At 42.7% G+C, this 20,593-nt stretch overlaps 1 protein-coding gene across 1 annotated transcript in view; it reads right to left on the bottom strand.

Moving 5' to 3' along the window:
* The window catches only part of Auts2 (activator of transcription and developmental regulator AUTS2), a 1,074,506-nt gene that overhangs the window by 804,294 nt on the left and 249,619 nt on the right, over positions 1–20,593 (bottom strand). Inside the window, exon 2 of the mRNA XM_074075763.1 lies at positions 2,646–2,858. Coding sequence (XP_073931864.1) covers positions 2,646–2,858 — 213 coding nt within the window. The remainder of the gene's footprint in view (positions 1–2,645; positions 2,859–20,593) is intronic.

Below are 20,593 nucleotides of genomic sequence, written 5' to 3'. Positions count from 1 at the left end.
ACACAATACAGGTGCATCTAACATGTCTTCACAGAGCCATCAGTTACAGACTGACACTTCACAAAATTCCCATCAGACCTACGCAGGCTTCTTTCACAGACTTTACAACACTCTATTTCTCCACATTATTCATAAATTTAAAGACCCATGGATGTCAGGAGGAAGGGCCTGAGAGACCTTCCAGTTCAAACTCCTCATTTTCCAGGAGGATAGCACTGGACAGTTGATTTATATGTGGTTTCCTAAAAGCACATGCGATTCTAGGAAATACTACAAATGAGAAGTATTCTGACATTACTTCAGTTATCGACTTCTGCTTCCCTTCTAACAAGAAATGTAACACTTCATTGGAAATTCTATTTTGGCATCAACACTGGAGACACTATTTGTTTTTAAAACCCTTAAGATAAACCAAAAATATGATCATTCTTTCCTTCTCTATGATTTGTACAGACAAATATTTTCCCTAAAACAAAGACAACTTTAACTTCAAATATCATTCCTATCAGAAGGCTGACCATTAAAAAGCTACTCAAATTCCAGACATTTAGTCTTAGCCTTCTTTCAAGAGAGGACCTTGAAATCCCTGAAGATGACAGAGTATAGACAAGTGAGATCAGGTTGGAGAGGAAGATTCAAAGATGAGGGCGCACAGCTTAGAAATAAATTGGTCTCCTGCCCAGCAGAGTTAATGCTCTGCTGCGAGGCAGAGAGGGAGGCACGCCTGGGGAAGAGGTGGTGGGATCCTGCAACTATCCACTGGGGACGACGACTTTCCTCACGTATCTTAAAGGATACTCATGAGTCAGGAGTCACAAACACCACAGAAACTTCACCTTTGACAGACCCTCTCCCCAACTCCTTGCCTAAAACAAAATCAAAAACAAACAAAAATGTCATGCAAATTTGAGAGCTTTCAAACTTTGTAGCTCTGTACCCACCCTCTAAACTTAGTAGTTTAGCCTGTTTCTTCTTTCGAGGCCATTTCTAAGACCAAAGTCACTGTGTGACCAAACTAATCATGTATTCTCAAAACATACTTGTAGAACCCTCCATAATCTGACCTGAGTTCTCTTTCTCCTCATGCCCAACCCTTATCTCAAACAAGGAAGGCAGAATGTACAGAGGAAACAGAACAAGCTCTGGCTTGGTGCCTCACTATGAGGGGGTTTCAAACAAGCCACTTTATCTCTTGGAGCCCCAGTTTCCACATCTGCAGCTACCAAGATAATTACCTACTAGGCAGGATTATTGTCTGAATTATACGTTATACTGTATGACTGCCTCACTGAATGCCTGTAGTATAATTAGTACACACTGCACTTGCCTATAGATGCTAATAACACTATTGTGGATTCAATCTGGTGTTTCAGAATACATGCATACCTTGACAAACACTGCCTAGGGGTTGGATTTGAGGACCTTGACAAACACTGCCTGGGGGTTGGATTTGAGGACCTTGCTTTGGAAGCTGGCTGAAACCCATGTGTTTCTTCAGGGATACCTCCTTCGTTAACCAGCTGATGACTCTCACACCAAAATGGCCATTATGTTGTCATGATTGCCCTTTGAACCTTTTAAGTAAATATCATCACCCAAATATACTCATGAAACTTTAGAAGAGGGACTTCCAAGCCAGCCTGACCATTTTCAAATATAAAACTTCTTAAAGTACAGATTTTATTAGATCCTAGGGAGGGGCCACAAATGTGTGTTTAGTAAGGTGCGTGAATGATTCTCACCATCTATGAGGTTTTGGAACCTCTGTTTTATATGATCCCAGATTCTGCCCTCTGTAGAGAAAATGTGCAAACTAGAAATTACCCGTTCAGATTCTAATTAGCAGCACCTGCTCTGTGAGACACAATCCCTTCCTCTGCTTCCTTTAAGTGATAGTCACTCCCACCCAATGGTCTTAGCAAAAACAAAACACACTCAGGACACAGGGAACTCCACAGACACTAAGGCCTCCAGATTTGCACAGAAAAAGTGGATGAACAGCTTTGTTTCTCATTATTAAACTACTAATCCACCTTATGTGAGGATTCCCACAGGCAGAAATTCTCCCCAGATTTTAAGAGCTATATTTGCTTGTAGATCACTGAAACCTAATTATTAACAGGCCAGAGAGCCCCTGTACCACACTTTCACTCAACTGATAGATCACAAAGATAGACCTGATGGTGAAAAGGAAGGCACCAAAAGACAACTCACTTCTTTACCACTGCTCTCCACATGCCGCAATGCCCAAGCTTCCCTGGAACATGTTAGGCATATGCAAGGCACTGTTCATACAGAGACAACCACTTTCAGCAGCCTAGAACCATGAGATGCACAAAGTATACCCTAATTACAAGGATCTCTCCCCCATGAGCCAGTCCATCTTGACAATGATCAAGACTTCTGTTGGCCCTGCCCGCCAGGAGCACCAGCATCAAGCCTACTGCACAGAGAACATCTGACTGAAAGGGTACCAGGCTGAAGATTCAACTGCTGAGAAAGAACACTGGGCATGGCATCACATCCTCTTGGAAGCAAAATCTGGTCTATGTGGAGCAGCCACCCAGAAACCCACCAAGGAAATGTTCCCACCTGCTATGAGGGCCACAGACAAGCCACGGAAAGGCCCATGGTCACATGCTCACCTGTCTGAGTCCCTTCGGCATCTTCTTTCTCTTCCCAAGGTGCTGACAGAGATTGCGGTCATTTTCACGGTCCGAGCTGCAGTGGTGGGGGTGGCTGAGTCTGCTCTTCTTTGAATGAAAGGACAAACCATTGGTAAGTGCTTCTCGTTTCTTCTTAGTCAGGGGAGGCTGGCGTTTCTCCACACGTTCCTGAGGCTTAAGTGCTACATCTTTCTGTAGAAAAGAAGGAGGAAAGGGAAGTGTTGGTTATAAAGGTATCTAGGGTCACACCCGAAAGACAGGTAGGTTAACTAGGGTTAGTAGAGGGGAAAATGGGATGTAATGCCGAAAACTAAGAAGCAAGGCTCTTACATTTTCAGAAGCCCTAAGGCACCACAAATATGTCCTTTCTATTCTTATTGGACAGAAAACTCAGCACAAAGGATCAGTCCATTAAAAGTGGTTTTACTGGGGGCCTGGCATAGTGGCTTTCTGTTTGATTAAGCTCTGGGGCCACCACACACTGACATTCCCAGAGTAAGCTCAATGCACTCATTTTCTAACTTGGCACATCAATTTCTATAGGTTTCAAAAAAGAGCACTAAGTGCATGCTCAATTCAAAAGAAACTGCACAAAACAGAACAAACCAGAGACAGGCGGGTATGAGCCAGCAAGAAAGGAACTGTCAATTCACATAATTACAATGTTTCCTTAATGCATTATATTTTTACATGTTCCCATAAGCACATTTAATTCTCATCTTGTTTGCAAAGCATAACAGCATTATCACCAATATCAACAGCAGCAACTTTTTATTTATTCCTATGTGGGATAAGAAGGAGAAGAGTGTCCTAGAGTGGGACCAGCATCTGTAGAAGCTATAAGCCAGAAGCTCAGGCCACATGACCTGGTAGAGATCTGTACCTACAGGCAGCTCAGGACACACAGATGTGGCAAAAGGCTGGGGTTCAATCCACACCCTGGCATTACTTGTAACTTCCTCCATAATGTGGAGTAAGTCAATGCAATCCTGAGGCAGGAGTTAGAAGTCATGTGCAAAATGGGCTCACTGAACATCAAATAACTTGTATGGGTCATTTGAACCCTGAGAAATGTTGCACATACCGAACACTAAAATGAAAATGATTTGGTACTCAACTATTTATCAACAAATGACTATGATCCTTTTCACACACACACATACAAACACACACAAATGCTCCTTTAAGAAACCTCACTCCCACACAATTTCTCAGTTTCTATAATCCTGATGTAACATTTAAAAATAATACGAAAATAAAGATTTCCTTTTCCCTATCTGTCTTTCCCAGAATACCACCCTCTCTTTCCCCCTTTCCTGTCTCATACTCTCAAGTAGTTTCCTACTGTGCTGCTTCCCCATGCTGCAGTTCTCTGCACTTGACGCCATTCCCCAAATCAGTTAGTTTGAGTCCTTGTAATGGGCTGGCTGGCTGTGTCACCCTTAAACACTGAAATCCTAACCAGCAAAGAAGGTTGGTCCCTTGGGAAGTGAAAGTTCCAAAGGCCAGAGCCCTGGAGAATGGCATCAGTGCCCAGAGAGAGGAGGCCTAAGGGAGCCTGTTTGCACCTTCCATCCCCTGAGAACACAGCTAGATGGCAGCGTCTATGAGGAACCGGCCCTCACCAGACACCCACCCTGCTGGCCCTTTGACCCTGGACCGTTTCTTTTCTGTAAATTGCCCAATGAATGATATTTAGCTCTAGCAGCCTAGATGGATTAAGACAGGCCTTTGCAGTTTAGCTCTGGCTTCAAAAGCCCTCCATTCCACACTCCTCCTCCTTTTTCTACTTCAAGGACTCTGAGCAGCACTGCCCACTCAGGAAGACCTCTCAGAATGCAAAGTGCTCTGTTCTCAGGCCTGCACTCACTCCAGCAAATATATTTTGTGCATTCAACATATGCCAAGAACAAACTTAAACTGACTTATATGGTGCTGGGAAGGCAAATGTGTGGGACAAAATCCTCATCCTCTTGGGTTGAAGGATTTAGGGGACAAGTCACACAATCACACAGATACAAATTGCAAACGGAACTGACTGCTCTAAAGGAAAGGTAAAGCATGCTAAACCTAGGGGAACGATATAGACCACAGCAGAGGAGGTGACTGTCACTTGACCTAGATCTGAAAGGCCATGCAGAGTGAGCAGCTTATACAAAGGCCTTGTGGCAGCTGGTACCATAATCCCCTTGAAAGAAGGGGAAAGAGCACAGGGACCCAGCAGTTGACCTCACCCCAGTGCTTCCTACACCTTGTCACAGAAGCCAGTCAAACAGCAGGTGGCCCATCTAAATTGCTAAAACACGTAAGTGAAGCAGGTAGTTGAAAGACCTGAAGCTATAAAGCACAGTAGAGATAAAGCACGATTCAATAGTGATTGAAAAACACCCTCCATTGCCTCTAATCAACAGCAAAGCAGTCTACATAAGCTGGTTCCAGCAAACCGCAAGAAGCCCCAGAAAAGGGCAAAGGCCCATCCCAGGAGCAAGAAGATACCAGAGGGTAACAGTCCTGTAAAGTACACGTGTAGTCTGCAGCTGGCTGCTAGCAGCTACCACTTCAGGTGGATTGCCCTCTGCCACCTGAGGGGCAGCTGTCCAGAGCAAGGCAGATGTGGGGAGAGATGGTGGAGGGGCCCACTGAGATAGATGCAGGTGCAATGCTGGTGATTCCGCAGTCCCAGACCTTGCATACTACGCCTAGCCCACAGCAAATGAGCCAAAAAATGTCTTCAGAATTGAATTCTTTTGTCCAGTGTACACTACAACAGTTGGCTATGTCAGACATCTGTTCAGCTCAAAAATGTTCTGTGCTTATACACACATTTAAACAAAATAATCAGCCATCATACCATGCAAAGACACTCAGTAATAACGGCAACGCTAACAGAATAAGCCAGGTGAGCTCCGTCATGAACTGCTTCTACAGAATGTGATTTTGCACTGTTTCTAAGGTGACATAAAAACCACCTACAGGGAAAACTCCTGTCTGTCACACGATCCTCCACCTGCCCTGCATCATATGCACGTAGAGCTCAGATTCATAAACAAATGATATTTAATAATGCAACAACTGTGCTTTAAAAAATTACACCACTCTCTTTGGAGACCAGATCTTCTTTCATACTGAAGGTGCCTCCCAAGTATACTGAAAATTATGTGAGATTCCATACAAATGTGAATTAATATTTATGAGAGTATGTTATAATTTTTTTCCAAATCCATTTTATTTTCACATAGCATATTAATCAAAGCATTCTCACTGCACTGCAGAACCAGTAGGTACAGCAAATGGACCCCATGCTGTGACATTAGCTTAGAGAGGTCTGCAGAAGTCTTATAGCAGCAGCACAATCATCTGAGCTCCAATTAATACTGAGATTTTCCACTGGGGGAATCAGTATGTGTGTGGAGGGGTGGCTTAAGATGTAAAAGAAAAGGAAGAGTCTTTTAAAAGTTCTATTATGTAAGATGCTTATATTTTCAAAGATTATGTTAATTTTTACATCTATATCTTTATTTATAAATTACTAAACAGATTTTCAGGACAAATCTTGAATAAACCAGGTCACTGTTAATACATTGCCTCTATAAGCATTTACTGACTGCATTCTATATATAAAGTAAAATAATCAATTAACTTTTTGTTGACTACCTTGGGGGGAAATGCTAAAAACTGCCCAATATAAGCAATAAAAGGCAAAGACAGAAAGACTTTTAAGTTTTAAGCTAACCACCTTACCAACTTTAAGAAAAACTGCATAATGGTTGTACTCATGACCACCAACCAGTAGTGGCAACTAATTTACAAATTTCTTAAAGACAATTAGTCAGTCTCTACGGTCCTGCTACAATACAGGGAGAAAACTGAGTGGTTTATAAAATAACTTTGTGGGATCAATGAACAGCAATTTTCAAAGGCCTGTTGATTCATTAGTCTGCTATGATCTAGGCGAGTGGTTGCTAGGGAAACTGTCCATCACAACTACTTGCAACGCTTTCATGAAATGACTATACCCCACATTGTGCAAGGGAAGCATTTAGCAAGTGAATGAGGGCTGGCAGAATTCACCACTGGAAAATATGCAACTTGGCATAAGGATTATTTTACACTAAAGGCACTTGAAAAACAGAAGCTACAAGAGGGACACTCTGCTCTCCCTACACCAGGAGAAAAGACACATTGTCACCAGACAGAGGCAGGGAGGGAAGAAAACTCCAGAAAGGAATGGAGATGCCTGCCTGTTATCAGGAGAGAAGGAACTTTGTTGGCAGAGATGAGAGTCATGGGCCAGAAACAATGCACACAAACAGGTGCTATTGAAATAACTCATCTTCTTTATCCTCCCCAGACATTTCAGGTACTTTTCCACAGCCACTAAATAACTGAGTTTTTGCCACTTGGGAGTGGGGCAGTTATTTTGCTTTGGGGCTCCCAAAGCATACATAAAAATATGTATGTATGCTTTGCTCCTGTTAATCTCTTTTTAGATTAATTTCATTCTCAGAGCCCAATTGAGATCCTAAGGGGGTAGAAATAAAAATCTGCCTGGTGTACATAAGCACTGGAAGAGAAAAGGGAGGAAGGCCAAGGCTAAGGAAAGACCTAGAAACACTGCTTGGAGGCATTTAGGAAAGAAAGCCAGCCAGTTCCCCCAGAAGGCAGCTGTGAGGTAGAAGATTTAGACAAAGTTGCTGGCAATAGAGGGGGTGATTATACAAGCCCTGCACAACAGATGGGGACAGGCTTTGCAAGTGGCCGACATTACGTGAGCTTGAGGTCAGTGGTGATAGAGGCCAGGGTCACATAGCCCATGCTGTGAGAGGCTCCAAGAAGGACTAACCAAAGCAATTTCCTTCAACACAACAGCCCTCTTCAAAATACATGATCTTCCTCTTGACTTTCCCTTCTCCCAAATTACAATCTTTCTCCAAAGGCTTCCTCTGCCACTCCTGAATTTCAAAATGAGATGGCTGGATGTTGAGCAAACGAGGGGAGAGCAACAAATTGCAGATGAAACACTGTGTGGGCTGCAGGGCTCCATTTGCTGATTACAGATGAAGCCAGAGACAATAGGAAATGAGGGCACAATTTGCCTGCCTTGCATGAAATGGGTTTTAGAGTCTCTGTCTGATTTTAACCAAAGTAATGTGAGAGCAGTGCATCACTTACAAAGCTCCTGTGCTGTGTGTCTGCATTTGCCCATGTCTATGTGTGAGAGACGCAATTTCAACAGAACCTCTGCTGTGAGTTATTTGATCTCAGGGATGTACAAAGAAAATAACAAAGAGGCCAGGAGAAAAAGAGAAAGAGTTTTCCCTATCACCATCAAATGACATTAATGGCAGTGTGCTGTCATTTTACTCTGCTATGTCCTTTGTTGGTTTATTGTACAGCATTTGTACTAGGTTTTGAATGATTTTTGCAAACATTAATGCTGACCTTGCAGAAGAAGTGCAAGGGTCTATCATAAGAAGTGGGAAACTGGAAAAGAGCTCAGACAGCTCTTCATGACTTCACTTAGTGTCTGTGTTCACCCTGCTCCCCACTCAGGACTTCCGGGCAAACAGACTTAGGAACAGACTTTCAGGGCCCATGTTTTTTAGTAAATAGTGTAGACTACGTGTAGAAATTTGTTAAATATCAAGTATGACATTCAAAAATTAATCACTAAGATGTTCACATATTTTAAAAACAAAAAATCATACCTGCTATGTGGCATACACTTTGCCATCTGTGGGAAATACCTAAAAAAAAGATCCCAAACTCAGTCTGCGTCATGAGTGCAGGAGGTCAATCAATGAGCTATTCTAGCAAACTGGGGGGTGAGTGGGCCAAGACACTTCCATCTTGCAGTGGTGTCAAGGTCAAGGTCAAACACAGACCCAAGTGGGGGAGAACACAGTCCAGGAGGACACCAGTACACCATGGGCAAAAGCGTAAAAGAAATCCTGAGGGAGAAATTGTGACCTTTTTAACAAATGGCAATGGAACAAGTAGCCATATGCACAACAAATTAATGTTAATCCACACCTCAATCTAAAACAGAAAAGTTAACTGTAAATACACATTCTGAACTGGAAATTATAAAACTTCCAGCAGAAAGCAAAGGGAAAACACCTGTAGCTGTTGGTTAGGCAAAAGCCTAATCCATAAAACAGTAAACTGATATATTAAACTTCAGCAAAACAACAACAGAAAAAACCTTTCTGCTCTTCCAAAGACACTGTTAAAATAAAGATAAGTCACATTACAGAAAAATGTTAGCAAATTGTTTCTCTGATAAAAGTCTGTATATGGAATAAATTTAAAATTCTCAAAATAAAAAAGAAAATTCAATTTTTAAAGTTAGCAAGAGATTTGAACACATTTAACCAAAAAGATAGGTGGATGGCAAGCATGTGAAAGATATCTAACACTGGTAGTCATTAGGGAAATACAACTCACATCCACAATGGCACACAAATACATTAGGATGGACAAAATGAAGAAGTTGACCCCCCAAAAAAGTGAGGGTCAGGATATGGAGGAACATTTGTGCACTACTGGGTAGGAATGTAAAACATTACAACCCCCTCCTCACAAAGCAGCTGGTCAATTTCTTTAAAAGTTCAAAGTATACTTACTATGTGGTCCGACCATTCTACACTTTGGTTGAATGGGGAAATAAGTGCACAGGTCTATGTAAGGACTTGAAGATGAAGTTTTGTGTCAGATTTGTAATGAGACTAAAACTCCAAATGCACATCAAGGAAGGAATGGAGAAATCAACTGTGGTGTATGACCATTCACTGGAATACCACTCAGTAATAAAAAAGGAATAACCTTCTGATAGAGGCTACAACATGGATAAATCTCAAGATAATTATGCCAGGTAAAAGAAATCGACAAAAAGGAATACATTCTGTGTAGTTCTAGGAGTGTAAATAATCAATGGTGACAGAAAGCAGATTTGTGGCTGCCTGGGAGGGACCAGAAGTGATTATATAACATGAGAAAACTTTTGGAGTGGTGGACATGTTCATAGTCTTGGTTGTGGAGATGTTTCATGGATGAATACACATGCCAAATTCACCAGCATGCATACTTTTAATTCATGCTCTTCATGAGTATGTCAAGTCTATCTTGACATACTCATTATTTTTTATATTATTTTTTAATAAAGCTGCTTTATTAAAAAAAATGGTAATCTTGGCCAGGGTGCCCAGCTGGCCTATCATCATTACCCATAACCACAATATGCTCACCGTCTAGTAGCAGGAACTCGCCATTCACATTCCTGAAATAAACAACAGCCATGCTCTAGAAGGACTGGCTTTTGGCCAAATGTGACCATAAAATTGTCACTGGAGATGACCCACTGTGGACACTAAAGTATCTGTCATCCTGAGGAGTGGTGGTGGCCACTTCACACTCAGGGACAAGGTGAAGGTCACATGTGTTCTTTTTCTTCACTTGTGACCATCAGTGCTCAATGACTATTTAGAAGCTAGGCCTTTGTCAAGTTTGCTTATCTTTCTTTTTGGTACCAGATTACCTATTTGGCCACATCCCTTCTCATGAGCACAGTAATCAAAAGGCAAAGACACAAACAAACTTTTACTGGTCCTAAATATAAAAAAATCAGGAAGCTTATTAAAATAAATTCAACATATGATCATATGTGTAGCATAAAGGAATCCAAATAAGATGAGTAAATTACGGTAGATTTTTTAAAAAACAGATCAAGTACTGTTGAATTCAGTATACAAAAACACCTGTCAAAGGTGTGCTGCCATTATCAGAGAGGAGAAGAATAAAGAAAAACAGAGAAAGAACTCAAAACCAGGCTCGAGGCAGCCCTGCTAAGCTCAGTCAAAGGATGAGAACGCAGCCACCAGCGTAAGCTTGGGTTTTGGTCCCAGCAGTCCCCCATTCCTATAGGTAATTGAGAGTTGGCTGCTGGTAGACCTTAACACGCTCAAAGTGCTTGAGTCCCTGGCAACCAGATGCTATTGCTTAAAACAGTTTAGGCTCTTAGCCCTGAAGGATTCCTAAAATTGGATTACAGTCCCTCCAGATAATCTGAGAAATACAGCATGACGAAAAGGAAACCTTAGAAAAAAATTAACTCCTCTCTTTAACAAGCAACACTCTGAAAGCTGAGCCCAGCATGGCTGAGGCAGAAAATCTCATCAATGAGGGCTCAAGGGCAGTAACTACACAAAAGGCAAGGCCAAAGGGGAAAGGAACCACCAAGAGAACAGGCATAATGGAAGCCAGAAGAGAAAGAGCTGACTTGTGATTCTCAGGCCTTGCTGAGGGTGGAGGCCAGGTCTGCTAACAGAGGGGAGGCAACCACAGCCACTAATTCCTAGGGCTTTTTCTCCACTTACATCTAATCTAAGGTACCTGACATATTGGGGAGGATGGATAATCTTGACAATACTCCCTGTCACTAGCCATTATTCTTTTCTATTTAGAAATAGGAGGTGTTCTTTTTTCAAGGGATTGAGTAGACATTTTTCCAAAGACATGTGAATGAATGGCCAGCAGATATGTAAGAAAAAGCTTGACATGACTAATCATGAGAGAGCTGCAAATCAAACCACAATGAGCTATCAATTGCATCTCTTAGGACCAGCATCCTAAAAAACAACAGGTAAGTGCTGTTGAGATTGAAAAGGGAATGCTTTGTACTGTTGGAAGTGATAGAAACAGAATAGCCATTATTCATTTTTAAGTAGGCATTTCATGAAAAGAATGGGAAAAGAGTTAATGTACTTATTATACAGTAGAACAAATAAGTGAGTCCTCTTAGTAGTACTTAGAATTGACTCCATATGGACAGTGCCTGTGAATTTAGTCATTTTCCAGATTTCCTAGCAGAGAACATAGTACAAGGCACACAGTGAGCTGTTTTTAAAAGAATAAAGAAAGAGCCTGAGGCTGCTCCACCATGCCACAAATTGTAACACTCCATCTCTTTTCCTCCAGATTTCCAGCTGAGAACTTTCAAAGTGCAAACCACATTTCTGAGACAGTTAGGGACCAGCAGGCCCTTAGCCTGTTACCCATAGAAAGCACAGCTGCTGCCTTCTTCTGGCCAACCCTGCTGCTGTCACCTGAAGCACCTGATGTCCCTCAGGCAAGATGGTGACTGCTCCCAACCCCAACTAGCACCTCAGTTCAAAGCAGTCATAATTATCTCCTCTTTGGTCAGAGCTGACTCCCTTCTGCCCATGAGCCAAAGCCCCATCAAGGCCTCGCCCCCTTGGCTCAGTCTCATTTCTCCAGCACTACTCCCACATCCACATTCTGGGGAAACCACTACTGTACCCATATATGCTAAAGAAGGCTAGATAGATAGTCCTCTACAGATATCTACAGACTTACCATAAATTACCTTAAGTAATCCACTAGAAGGCAGGAAGTGAAGGGGGTAGACAGCACACTGTCAGATCTTGACATCTTCTTTGTGGCTTCATATCAAGGCCACATTACCACTCATCAGGTTTCAATCCCTCTCTATTCAGAGAAAAAGCAGGGGTGACGGCTGCTCTCAGACAGACGTTCTAAACAAAGACTAGATTAGCCAGTAAAAACCTTCTCATATCGTGATCTTTGACTCAGACTAGCAATAAGGCATAGACTGCCCTCTCTTCCCCAGATGCCCAAATACGACCACGCCTTCAGTTTAAATACCCAAAGTCTTAGAAGTAGTTAGCAATTAGCTTACTGATACTGCAGTAGCTACTGACAATGATATGTGCTGAGCAGCTGCTCCCCTGTCATGGAGGAGTCCAGAAGAGACAGGGACTCGGGCTTGTATTTGGTGACCATCTCTAGGTTTCCATAGCTATTGTGAAAAGAAGAATCAAGAAAATGATGTATGCATCAGGGACCCAACCTAAATATAGCTACCTGGTCTGACACGGATCTTCAATAACTTAAGAGAAGAATTGGGGCACACGTTCATTTCACTTCTCTAACAAATGAAATGAAATGAACTACAGTTGAAAGCAAAAGATTGGGATTCTGGGCCATGGAGGAGAACACCATTCCTCTGTGCCATGCTGTACCATTTCTGATCCTAATCCTGTCTTCCCCTTAATCTACCCGAGAAGAAACATGAAAATCCTGATACAATTTCAGAACCTTACAAAGGGAGATAAAAGTGAAGATTGCCAATAGGTCCTAGCTCTGGTGTTCCTCCCACCTACCTCCATCCCATACTGGAGATTGAACTCAACACTCTTGCCAGGGAAGCAGTCTACCACTTGTGCTACACTCTCAGCCCTTTTTGCTTTATATAGTTTTTAGACAGGGTCTCACATTTTTGGCCAGGCTAGCTGCCTCACACCATGATCCTCCTACCTTATCCGTTCCTTGTAGCTAGGATTACAGACATTTACCACCAAGCCCAGCTTTTTTTGTTTGAGACAGCACCTTGTTGACTTTTTGCCCAGGCTTACCTCAAATCTCAACCCAATCTCCTCCCAAGTAGCTGGGATTATAGGCATAAGGCACCACCCTGGCCTTTAACTGTGGCTCTTATAAATCAAATTTGCATTAGCAGAGAACACCTTGGTACCAAGGTTTGTATTACGGTGCTATTCTAGAATCAGGTGATGGCTGGGAACAAAGAATCACTTCTCAGAGAGGCCTGTTTAGGAAAATGAAACCACACACACACTAACACACACACACACACACACACACACACACACACACAGAGATAGGGGAGCAGGGAGACAAAGAGAAAAGCACATTCTGTCCACTCAGCAAACAAAAACAATTTATGAAAGGCCACTTAATGTTTAGGACTATTCTGTGACAGGAAAAAGCAACTTCTGACAAATGTGTGCTCTGTGACACAAACGTGAATATAAATACAGTACGAGTGGGAGGCGATGTCTTTATGATTCAAGTTTTCAAGTGGTTCTGGTAAGCTGTAGAGACTAGAAGATAAGTATCAGGTAAGTAATAATTCTGTAACTTCCACCCAACTTTCCAGATGGGAGTCCTTGGAGATGCGCACGCAAAGCGACACAGAGAAGCAATGGGGACATGTGAGCATCGGCCTCCCCGCCAACCCCACGATCAACCGCTGCATCCTTTCTCAACTAATTCCAATTGGCTTCTCAAGAGCAGAAAGCAACAGGTTTCCACATCTACATATTTAGGCCCATTAGATCATCTCTTGGGTTTTTCAACTTCTTAACTTTTATTATCCTGGGAAGCTATTTAGCATATAGAAAATGCTCAACCTTGGAGTTAAAGGTATACTTGCAAGGTTTTCTTCTACATCGTACTTTAAACATCTGAGATTTCTCTTATGTACGTATACCCTTCACATTTTGTCCAAACTAGATTTTGATTTGAGAAATAGATATGAATTTGCTGATGAGTCACACCATTTCTAAATATAAACAAAGGACAAATTTATCATTCTTCATAGCCACTAGTATTTGCATAGCAATTCAGAACTGAAAAAAGTTTATAATATTTTTTAAAATTACATATTTGATTTCCTAGTAACTCTAAACAATGGGTAACATAATTGTCATTTTATAACTCATTTGGTAAACAAATAACTTCTCAAGGTCAGAGAGTCAGCAAATACCCACACACTCAGAGTTCTTGTGGTTCTAATACTACTTTCACTGCCTGATCCCCAGCACTAAGGTTGTTATGGTCTTATTTGTAAGGGTCGGGATTGTAGCCTTTTGCTTGTAGGAAACTTTAAATTGAATTTAATACGCTCTTATTATAAAAATCCTTCTGCACACCTTCACTTCTCCTCCAATGCATAATTAGGGAAAGGCAATGTCTCAAGTCAAATGTCTGAACTCTTCCTAAAGTATTGAAATCAGCAATGAAAATCTAGACAGAAATAGAGGCTTTGGCTTTTCTCTCAAGTTGACAGTCTATACCATTTTATTTCAGGGGTGAAAGGTAGAAGAGAATAACACCTTTCTGACCTTAAAAAAATACTATCAGCAGCTGTACAAAAGCTCCCGACACTGAACTCCATATATTCTGAAAATGTGACTCAGTAAATATTAATGGTACTGGCAGAGCCTATAAATACCCACAGCGTGAGAAGCAGGACTTCCTGTTTAGCACATATTGCAAATGCCATATCAGTAAATGAGACATATACAGCAGTTTCAGGGAAAGTTTTCCTGCCTTACCCTAGCCTGCACTGTGCACTTGCTCTCCCTTTCTTCCCTCATCTTCTATTTCAGGACTTAGTCAGACAGGATTTTCTTCCTTTAACATCATATGGGTAAAAATAAAACTGAATATCCTGCAGGTTGGCACAGACACAGAAAACTGCTTAAGATGTTCTCAGTGACCTGAGACAGACCAAATAACCTCCTGGAGCTATCTCTGCAATGAGAAAAAACTAGACCTACAGTTATGGTGAAGGGAAGTGGAGACTGTCCTTTCCATTGGCTAGTATATTCAAGTGAGAAATGAAAAGCAGCATCAGCTCACACGAGGAACTCAGGTGCTAATTCTGAAGCAATGAGGTAGGCAAGGATGTCTAGATTTTACCCAGTTTCTTGAACAAGCTGCAGGCTTGTCTCTATACCAAGGCTTCCTATAGATAGATTTAGCGATGTGCAGGTCCTCATTGGTTCAATCAGATTTGATAATGGAATCAATCTCTCCCTTTAGAAGCTCTGGGTTAATGGCAAAGTTTATTAAACTGCAGGCAGTCATTCAGAAAAGATCAATAGAGACATGATTACAGAGTAACCAGAGGATTAAACACAAGATTTATCACAAAATTAAACTGAATTCAATGTTCTCTGATAGCACTTGAAATGCTGTCAATACTTTTAACTCATAATCTATGCTTTCTGTGTTTACCTAATAGGCAGTAGGGATGTCTGATTTGAGAAAATGACTGCTATATAAAAACAGAAGCCAAAAGATTTGCCGAAAGCATTACAATCCCTTCTGGAAATGTTCTGCACTGTTAGGAAGGAGCATTGTAATTTACCTGCAGGGGCTGGATACAGTGAGCTCAGCACAGTTTTGAGTTACAAAGCACACACCCATCCTGTCTGTCCCTAAACCAAGCCTTCCCAAGCATGCATAGCTGTGCCCACAGAGTCCACACTTTCAACAAACCACTTTTGATGTCTCACAGGGAAGCAGGAGCTGTGACACAGCCCTTAGTCCCATGAGGAGAAAGGGCTGGAGGATGTCATTTGGATGTAGGGACATCAGCCCTTCCCTGCATGGGGAGGATTTATTGACGCGACCACAAGCTCAGCAAATTACATTTTACAGAGGTGAAATCCCCATCACAGCTTCTGAAAGCTAACCACTCACTAAACGAACTGGCAACAGCACACACGCTTGTAATCGGTAGGGGAGTCGATATACACGAAGGCTGTTAAAGCTGACATCAATACCACAGTGGGCAAGAGCAGCTCTGCAGGCCAGAGATGATGAAGGCCAGGCCTGCTGTGTGAGGTTGGGAGGGTGTGTGCTTGAGCAGATGGGCTGCTTGGTGAATCCATTTGGAGCAAAAATGTAGGCTGTGGTTTAAACCACACTTCAGGTGGCAGCACATTTAAGGATGCTTTCTTTTCTCCTGTGCCCAGCTTTTAACTGTTGCTAGCACACTGCATTCCCCAGAATGACCCTGCCCGGCCCTTCTAACCAGCAGGTTCTGTTGGTTTCTACAGCAATGCAATATGACAGCTGTGTTGTGCAGAGGGTGAAGGACCAGGATGGAAACAAGATGCCCAGTCTGATGGCATCCAGCAATTTCATCAACCCCTCAGCAGCAGGCTGATTTACACCAGAGCAGCCACTCCTCTTTCCAGTAATCACCAGCCTTACAACACCATTTAGCTATGGACAGCCCCAAATATGTCTCAGTTCCTCAGGGAACAGTAGTGTCACCCTGCTGGCTGAAGAGCACCAAAAGCTAGGTCATTGGGATGCACACAGAACCAGAGGTTGTAACACACACACATTCCTGCATCAACACAGACCTTGCCGGGGCCACAGATCATCCCACACACCAGACGGAAGGGAGCGGCCTCCAGTGCTGTCCGTACTACACACTATCCACCCTTGCTTTGTGTCGGCTGGATCTAGCTCTGTCACAGCATGTGCTCTGGTGGCAGTCACACCTAGGTCTGTGGACTAACAGTGCCACTTTGTGGCTCTTTGACCTTGAACCAATCTCCAAGCCCTCCTGGACCATTACGTCTCCTGGAATACAGGGAAAGAGTTGTGATGCTTGATGAAATCTGTGGAAAGTGCCTGGGCCTTTTCCTGGCATAAGGTAGACAGTAAATAAATGACAGGTAAGGAGTTCCTCTTCCTAACGCCACCAGGTTCTTAGTCATTACAAAGGGAAACTATTAGTCTTTATGAAAGATTACACTTGGCATTGGAGAATTAGTGGTGAGATATATTCTCCATATACACACAAGATTATGTTTAACCAGTGTCTGAATGTGCCAAATGACATACCGCATATTGCACTTAAGACTTCCTCTTTTAATTACAATACCCTGTGAAGCTGCAGTTTTCTCATTTACAGATGGGGGGCTAATACAAGCTAACTTATAAGGTGGCTATTATGATTGAATGAATTAATATAATACCTGAAGTATACTAGAAACTCAAAGTTAATTGTTTCTATAATTAATTAATTTTCCCATGGTCACATGGTCAGAGCCAGAACTCAAGGCAGACCTTCATAGCTATGGAGTTCATGTTCTCCTCACAGGCTGGTGGAACTGAATCTCATACCTGGGAGATGGCCTGAACACTGCCAAGAACCCACACTGTATTGTGAAACTCACTGTTTCCTTACTTGTCTATTCTGTTTGTTTTTAAAAATAAGCAAATCACTTGGTCTATTGAATTTGAAATAATGCAAAGAAAGCACAATTATCCTTTTAGAATAGTAATGCTATACACACTTCTAGCATTTCTTCCTTAATCTCCCTTTTGTACTTTATGAGACATGCAAACAAGAGAAAGCTCCAAGAAAAAGAGAAATGAAAGGTGGGGCAGAGGCAAAAAGGCATTCCCCCATCACCACATGGAACGGGAAGGTGGAAAATGTCAGGGAGGTTTAGCATGGGAAGATAGCAACCACCTGTACTCATGATAGATCCAAAATTAAAAAGACCACCCTGTTAACCATCCCTAGAAAAAGGCATAAAGGAGAACTGAGAAAGTGTTTGTCACTAGTTCATCATAAATCTTGTTTCAACTGCTCTACCCCTGCTGGCTTTCCAAATGAGACATCTGTCCATTTCCAAAAGGAAAATAAATGCATACAAAATAGTTACAGGGTACAGTTCAATGTGGAAAAATTATCTAAAAGGCCTCCGAAAGAAGCACAGTCTTTAAAAATTAAGTCTATTCAACTCTAGTAGGGAATCCCTCAATGTAACACCCCAAACCTTCCTGCCCACAGCTTAATGGAACAGGGGAGATGGGGAGAGGGGGAAAGCCCTCCTCCCAGAGTACTGACACAGACAGTACGTTTGGAAGGCAACTTTATGTGCGCTTAGTAGTAGATTAATGAATGTAATTACCTAGCATTGTGGCTGTGAATGCTGCAAAAACTATAATTTATAGAGTGCTGTAAAGTTCTAATGTGTTTTTATGTCCATAAGCTGCTTAACCATAATCTAACGCATTTGTACAAGAACAGCCTAAGTGGCTTTCAGCTGAACAGTGAACACAAGTGTCTGAACCTTGGCAATTCCACTCGTACATCTTTGTAACCCAACCCCGAGTGGTAAGCATGTGAGGGAAACAGCTACTGAATTATACGAATAATTTTAGAGACAGTGGCAAAGCTCTCTGCCTCTCTCACCAGAAGAAGAGTTTCCGGCTGATCGAGGGCTGCAGGCCTTGATTAAATGCTAGCATGGGTTCTGCACACACACTGGGTGGTTACTTTTTCCTTCACCACCCTCTCCACCAGTCCGTCACTTCTCACCCCAACCCTGGAGACAGGATAGGGCAAGAACAGACAGGAATGCCAGAGGAAAACAAATCCTCTTTTTACCTGAAATATCTTACCTCATTTCCACCTAAGGAAAAGACACCATTTCTGATCTTCCCTCTTACCACTATATTTGCAAGGAAAGGCAGGTACAGCTCAACATTCTTTGACTTCTGAAGCAAACTGTCCTTTGAGATAGCTTGCCTTAGTCAGGAGTTTGAAGCTTCTCTTATTATGGTAAAGGGGGAGGGGGCATGGTGATGGCTAACACTTAGTTAAAGCACACTGAGCAACAGAATTTTGTGCCCATCACCACCCTGGGAACAGATGCCATGAGCAACCCATTTTCACACAAAGGGACCAAGGACCGAGATTCACAGTGGCATCAGCTTCTCACCGCACAGCCTGGACTGTGCTTCCAAGCCAAGTCATTTAACTTTTCCCTCTGCGGAAAATTAGGGATGATGAGTGTATTTGTGTCATGAGATAGTTGTGAAAGTTTAACAAGTTAACATGAAGTGTTCTGAGGAATATGAGGATGCGAGAAGTGTTCAGTCCACACTGGCCTGTCATTATCACCATCAGTACTCTGGGAACAAGTGGGGTAGTATGTACTGGCACAGAGACGCAGCAGCACAAACTGCCTACATTTTCTGGAGACTCAGTCTCTAACATCTACAACTGAGAGTTCCAGAGACCTATCCTTGATACAACAGTACCATGCAGCAGAGAAAGCAGCAGTGTGGAAGTGTGCTGGACAAGCACAATGCTGAGTGAGCAGCCCTTCCAGAGGGAAATCCTGGTCCTCGAGGGAGGAGGGGCCCAGCACTAGGAATTCCTACTTCCTCCTCCTCTTCCCAGCAGCAGTTCAACATTCTGTCTCTGAGTAAATACCTTAGATCACATTTAAAAACAGCAGCTTCAGGAAGAACACAGGGTAGAAAATCATCAGAGCTGTTGATTGAGGACAGGAACACAATGGCATTCCATCAGTGGCTCTGCAGGGATGAGAAACCGGCTCGAAGACGCACACACTCAGGGTAAATTAGTATCATGGCTAATCTATAATTGATGCTCTTGCTAGTTAAAAATGTACTGCTCTCCAGCATTCCTAGAATGGGAGATGCATTTGGATTCAATTAAAGGCTCTATGCTATCCACAGGAAGGGAAGGAATTCTGCCTGTCACAGAGAGCTGATGGCTGCTTCTCTACATCTGCCAGTCCAACCTCTGGCAGCCTGTGACCCCTTGCTCCTGGGCTGCTAGGCAGAAGCTATACCTTGGACTCCTCCTGCAGTACAGTGGAAGAGAAGATGTGACCATCTGAAAGTAGCAAATACATCAGGAAAGCCATCAACCTCCTGGAAGACCAGTTTTAGCCCTGGATGGAAGCCTTGGTACCTCTTAGTCTGAAAGACAAGAGTGTGGAAGTAAAATAAGCTGTTTCCTGAATGGCACTGCTGCAATCGTAAAAATGCTTTGGAGGAACTGGGCAGAGGAAAGCTTTGGGATATGGCCAGCTCTCCCCCAACCATTCTGCCCACCTTCAGGGCCTCCTACTACAACCACTGTTCTCCAGCAGCCTTCAAGACTCAATTCCTCTGTAGCAGTTTTTATGAAAAGAATGTCACTGGCCCTGTGGAAAGCTTCCCAACATAATGTTCCTCATCCCATGGGCCACCACCCTCCTCCTCTTTGCCTTTCTCACCTCAGAGTCCACGATGGGAACAGGATCCTAACTGTCTCCTCACACTCTCCCCCATGCTCATGGTCCCCTCCTCTACTCCAGCCCACCATCAACCGGTCACCTTCAGCAAGTACACTTATACCCTGGGATTCCCCATAAGATACTCATGTTTCCTACTGGTGCACCCATCGATGGCACCCACTCTGTCCTCGCACAAGACCTGCACGTCCCCCGCTTTTATCTCACATACAACTCTTC

Source organism: Castor canadensis, chromosome 6 (genome assembly GCF_047511655.1).
Source record: "Castor canadensis chromosome 6, mCasCan1.hap1v2, whole genome shotgun sequence".
In the NCBI taxonomy this organism is placed as follows: domain Eukaryota; kingdom Metazoa; phylum Chordata; class Mammalia; order Rodentia; family Castoridae; genus Castor; species Castor canadensis.
Note: the sequence above shows the minus strand (reverse complement) of the source record. Positions and strands in the feature narration are given on the sequence as shown.